Genomic DNA, 6195 nt, shown 5'->3' on the forward strand with positions numbered 1-6195 from the left:
TGGATGATGGGTAAATGGAAGAACTGATAGGCTTACAATGAGCTATCAATTATTTATGTAAATGCTATGAAAACAAGTCAAAATTTTAATTTATGCCTGTTATGCATGAAAGATTTCATAAATAAATCTCTTCAGTAACCAGCACATCTTCCTCTGAACAAATTCTAGCTTGTCAATATTCTTATTAAAATTTGATAACCAGTTCTCTCTACAAATTACATTATGTTTTACTTATCTGTGTAAATATTATATCTGCCTAGGAGAATATAAGCTCTTTAAGGGCAGGGATTATTTTTCCTGTTCTTTTGTACCCACAGTGCATTCCATATACAAATGATTACTAGATTGAATTAAGTGCCCACTGTATACAAGGCTCTATGCTAAGGCAATAGAAATATACCAAAACAAAATCAGAACAGCTCCTGGCCTTAATAAGTTTATATTCAACTTGAGATATATAACATTTGAACAGATGATATAAGGTAATTTGGGGAGGGAGAAAGCACTAACAAGAGTGTGTGCATTTATTTGTGAAATCAAGAAAGGGTTCATATAGGAAGTGGCACCTCAGCCTTAAAAAAGTTTTCTGGTAGATTATGAGTCAGGCCAATCTCTGAGAATCTTGCAGTGCAGAACGTAACACATAGAGGTGGGTTTGGGGAGGAAGGCAAAGATATTTTTTGATAACTTACCTCAAAGAGATGCTGTAAAGGATTGGACTGAAGTTTTTCTTCATAGCCAAACAATTGAAAACCAGTTCCCAAGAGACCTAATATAATGATCAATAAACGAATATACTGTGAAACGGGATGTTAAAGTGTATGTAATCAGAATATATTTCTATGAAAAAATTCAATCTTTTTTTTTTACCAAATTAACATCTTGACACTAAGGTGTGTCAAGTATCTTTTAATAATCAGCATTTTTGTATCTCTCCAAAATCCAAGCCGACCAACATAAATCAAACATAAATGCTCGGTATAAATTTGTATAAAATATCCCACTTCCCATACTTTTTTTTTAGTTTCTCTGAATTCCTACACTTACTCTTCATTCTTATACATCCGATCATCTATGACATGGATAATTACATAAAATTAATTTTTTATTATACAATGTGCATATATCTCATATTATGTATCTATATATGTACACATAATAAAAGCAAAGTTAGAAAGAATATTCTTAGAAAATTAAAATTCCTTAGTTATTTTCAATACAAATGGGTTACAGAAATAACTGAAAGCATTCAGAGGTAGATTTCTTGTTCAACTCTACAGAATAAAAAATGTACCTGCTTTTGACCATACGTATGGCCTTTGACTATCTTTCAAATGGGAGAATAATAGCACTTACCTCCCAGGGTTGTTGTGATGATAAAATGAGTTGTCTATGAGATTATCTTTATATAATGCCAAATGAAAATTCTGCTTCAATTTCATGTTTAAGACCATTAACAAAAACTTTGCTTTTATATTAATATTCATTTCAAATCTTCCAAAACTATAATTCTTTCTAACCAAGAGTTGTGTTCACAAAATATGAATTTGAATATAAATTATATAATAAATATGCATCACAGTAGTTTAGGTTTTTAATACAAAAAAGCAAAGTGTCTTTCTAGGAATGAGGAATGAAAAAATACTTTTCTAAAAAGCTATGTTTATGCTCAAAAGATATTTTGGTAATAGCAGATTCTACAATTTTACTCTGAAAGCATGTATGTAGCATGAGACCATCTGCAGTAATTTCAAAGGAAATAGTACCTGGGGATTTTTTTTTAAATCCATTTACCTCTAGAACTATAGAAAATTTTAAAATGAAAGGGGATGGTTATGGTAGATCTTCTAAAGCCATCTACTCAATCACTTGAGAGACAATGGATTATCAGAAGCAAACTTTTTCACATAAGGTTTGAATGCTCCCGATATAAGCCACATCCGGGTTTTATGTCCAGAGATTATGGGAAAAAAAAATACATACTTTTAAGTGAGGCTTTACCAAAAGCATATGCTTTGTAAACTACATGCATTTTTAGTTCGAAAAATATGGGCATCATAGGTACATAATACATTTTTACTGAGTTATTTGCTAAATAATCAGCACCTCCCTAGGACCCCGTCCCCCTCCCTCAAAATGTGGTTGTGATTTGGGATCAAGAGAACAGGGAGAGGAAAACTTCTTTGAACTCTATAAAAGCATAAATGGGAAAAATAAAGACCCTTTAACATTTACTTGTGTGTACACATTTACACATGTGTATACACATACACACACACTCGTATATAAAAAATTAGCTCTTTTCTTAGACCTGTCTGCAAACTTTCTACAGAGTATGTATGACTGAAACAGCTAAAATTACTCTCTTCCACAGTGACAATTATAATGGAAATGCTGACAGATCATTAACTACAGCAGTACTCCAGAGAAGCATTATCATAATAAAATCCTGGAGCTATAATTTGGTACACCATGGTCACATCTTCTTTAATAGCTGCTAAATGTCTAATCTGGTCCAGTTAACATAACACAAGCTGAGGAAAACTGTTGAAATTGGACCATCAAAGGCCAGGAGGGAGGCCTGGGCCTTGGAGCTACAAGCTGTATTCTGGGCTGCAGGTGTACTGTAAAATGTAGAACATAATCTCTCATTGCCTAGCCTGTCAATAACAAGTATACTACAATGAACATCTTTAGTCTGCAAGTTAAAATTTTGATAATCTAAAAGGGCAATGCCTATTTATAATGGGACATTCTGGAGTTAAAATAAAAATTCCTTCCAAAGAACTGTTATCTAAATTCCATTGTTGAAAGTTCCTATGATTTCATTTTCCTTCCTAAATGCTGAACACATTATATATTTCACACTTTATAGATATTTCAATTTATATCTCAAAATCCTATTTTCTTGAGATGGTTAAGCACTTTCAAAAACCTATTTTAGTAGATTGTAAACTAGGATTTTGTTGATTTCAATAAACATAGGACTTGTTCATGTTGGCGCTCCCTACTCCAAGTACAAGATTACCTGAGTCTTTTCTGTTTCTGAATATTTTTGGAATACTGGAAGTTTCCAGGGGTATTTTACTTCATATCCTGTTCCCTTTTTAACCTTCCCACTCTCTTTTCCCTTTTGCATCGCTCTGGCAGTACAGAGGGAAATGGAAAATGGCAGTTCTTTGTTGACAGGGGTAAATGATACAAGGAGCAGACTCTTTGTGTTATGAGGCATGAAAGAGCTGGGCTGGACAGAATTAAAATGACAGAGGGGAATGGGGGCTAGAAGCATAGGTGTGTGGGGAGAAGAGAATGATGGAGAGAACAACTGGTGATGGTCATTTATATCCTCTTGGTATAGGAATCTTTCTTTATATTTAACTAAGAAATCCGGTAGAAGTCATTAAATTTTAACAAAAATCTGAATTGTCTGCGAAGATATTGATTTAGACATTAAAGATTATATTATACAGTTTTACTCTATAGCTTGTCCATTAATTATAAAATAACATTTTTGTGGGAAAAACATATGCCTCCCCCAAATCTTTAAGTCAAGTAGAAAGGTCTATTTCAGTGAATACATTTTTATTTGTGTTCCTGCAATAAAGTAACAACAAATTAAGGAAAACTAAGTCAGGTTTTATTTTTTACAATAGAACGGGGGGAGGAATTAAACATACTTACCAAACTGCATGCCCCAATCTCCAAAGTAATTTATCCTTATTACTTGGTGTCCTAATGCTTCTTTGAGATTTGCTATAAAATTTCCTAGTAATCAACAAAAGTTTTTCATTTTTACCATTAATTCAGGCACAAAGACCTTTCTACTTCTCTATAACAAAAGTCTAGCACAGCACAATGTTCATTTACTAGCAATTCATCATGTGAATTAATTTTTTATTAGTTCATTCATTACACTTTCTATTTATGCGACAGAAATCAAGAAGGAATTAATCTATACTTTCTTTACATGAATAGGATTTCCTCTATTAATAGGATTTGTGAACAGAAAATTTAGCAATTACTAAACCTAAAATTACTAAACTAAACAATTTCAGGTAAGGAAGAAGACTCAGAACAGTTGTGCTTTTGCTGTGCACTATGCAACTTCTACTATACTGTAAGTAAATTCCCTTTCACCTAGGGCCAACTCACAAATAGTTCAATTTACTTTTGAACTCCTACCTTTCGCTGACAGCATTACAGACCTTGTTCTGTCTTCTGAAGAAAGCATTATATAATCCAATCCATAACTACCCGTGTTTCCCTGATAATAAGACACTGTCTTATTTTTTTTTTGGACAGAAAAACACCAGAGGGCTTATTTTCAGGGGAGGGCTTATTTTAACGACATTGACAGCAATTTTAATAAACAGGTAAATGTGAACAAAGAAATGTACCTTTATTCAATAAGCAAATCACTGGGGAAGAACAGGATGATGCGCTCACTGCTGCAGCTCTGATTGGATGCAGCTCGGAGTGCGGCATGCATTTCACCCGGGGGGGGGGGGAAGTGCATACAGAGGGTACCGTAATGTAGCGTGTAGCGCAGGGGATCACCTTCACTACAGTAGCAATCTCAATAGGGCTTATTTTCAGGGGAGGGCTTATTTTAGAGGAATCTTACACAGTAAGGGGAGGGCTTATTTTCGGGATAGGTCTTATTATCGGGGAAACATGGTATACCATGCCTGGAATATTGCAATTCTTCCTTCTGGGTCTCTTACTGATTTTTTTTTCCTAATCTATAGATGGCAGCAAGAGCCATCATTTCTAGCAATTAACCAGACAGTAATAGAAAGATCAATGTCAAAACCAATGTTCAGATTTTAAGAAAACAACTACAATAATACATAGAAGAAAACTGGTTAGTCAGAAGGTCATATAAATGACTAGTGGAAAGGAGGACAAAATCAGAAAAAAAAAAAGAGGTAATGAACACCAAAATATTCATAGCAGCACTCAGTGGTAGCCAAGAACTCAAAAACAAAGTGAGTACCTGCTGAATAAGGAAAGGCTGAAAAAACTGTGGCACATGAATATAGGAGGCAGGTAGAGTGCTGGGCTTGGAGTCAGGAAGACCTGAGTTCAAATTTGACCACAGACACTTACTAGCTGTGTGACCCTGGGAAAGTCACTTAATCTGTGCCTTAATCCACTGTAGAAGGAAATGGAAAACCACTTCAGCATCCTTGCCAAGAAAACCCCAAGGATAGTACTAGCATGTCCATAGGGTCATGAAGAGTCAGACACAACTCAACAACACTTGAATATATAATAAATACTATTGTGTAAGAAGAAATAACAAATATGAAGAATTCAGAGAAATGAAACTATTGGTATGAATGGATGCAGAGTGAAATAAGAAAAACCAAAAGAACAATATACACAATGAAGACAATAATATAAATGAAAAGACCACTAAGAAGAAGCTCAACTCTAAGTAATGGAAAACCAGCAATGGTCCCACAGAAGATATAATGAAACACAAGTACCTCCTCATAGAGACTACTACGACCTACATTTATCAGTGATGGTCAATGTATAATATAAAAAGTGTACTGAGATACTCCCAGGAAAGGAAAAAGACATTGTGAATCCTCCATTCAATGTTGGTAACCATCTATGGTACTAACTGAAAAGACAATGATGCTGCCAATCACCTAATCACAATCTCCCCTCCTCTTTTCCTTGCCACCTAATCAAAAGATAAACAATTATCAAAGTATAAATTTCAAAAGTTAAAATCCCTGCTTGAAAAATAGATGATGCCAGCTCTATAAAGGATTTCTATGACTTCTACACTAGCAAAGCTTTGATTGCTACTTGCCCACAAAGTTTGCCACTTAGTCAGGAGCCTCCGAAGTTCTTTCAGAGGGGTTAGACCATTCATTCCTTGAAAATTAAAGGGTTTTAAGCTGGAAAAGAAAGTCCTTGAAGACAATGGTCAAAGGATTGAATCGTTTTAGGAAAATGATTCTCCAGGTATGTTCTGAAAGTTAAAATTGGCTACTGTTTTGTATGATGAAATAAAATATTAATTGAACTTTAACCTAAGCTGTAAAACTATGTTTAATCTAATTATGGAATACTCTTCATTGCTTTGAAAATATGTGTATATATATATATATATATATGTATATATACATACACACACACACACACACACACACACACACACACACACACACACACACA

At 34.2% G+C, this 6195-nt stretch overlaps 1 protein-coding gene across 3 annotated transcripts in view; it reads right to left on the reverse strand.

Annotated features, from left to right (window-relative positions):
- Positions 1–6195, reverse strand: part of RARS2 (arginyl-tRNA synthetase 2, mitochondrial) — a 66357-nt gene that overhangs the window by 34718 nt on the left and 25444 nt on the right. For all 3 annotated transcript variants that reach the window (XM_069065112.1, XM_069065113.1, XM_069065110.1), the window contains exons 7-8: positions 3682–3765; positions 693–769 (exon numbers count right to left, since the gene is read on the reverse strand). In XM_069065112.1, coding sequence (XP_068921213.1) covers positions 693–769; positions 3682–3765 — 161 coding nt within the window. The remainder of the gene's footprint in view (positions 1–692; positions 770–3681; positions 3766–6195) is intronic.

This window comes from Petaurus breviceps, unplaced genomic scaffold (assembly GCF_028583685.1).
Source record: "Petaurus breviceps papuanus isolate PSGF00001 unplaced genomic scaffold, PetGlider_PUasm1.0 90667, whole genome shotgun sequence".
In the NCBI taxonomy this organism is placed as follows: domain Eukaryota; kingdom Metazoa; phylum Chordata; class Mammalia; order Diprotodontia; family Petauridae; genus Petaurus; species Petaurus breviceps.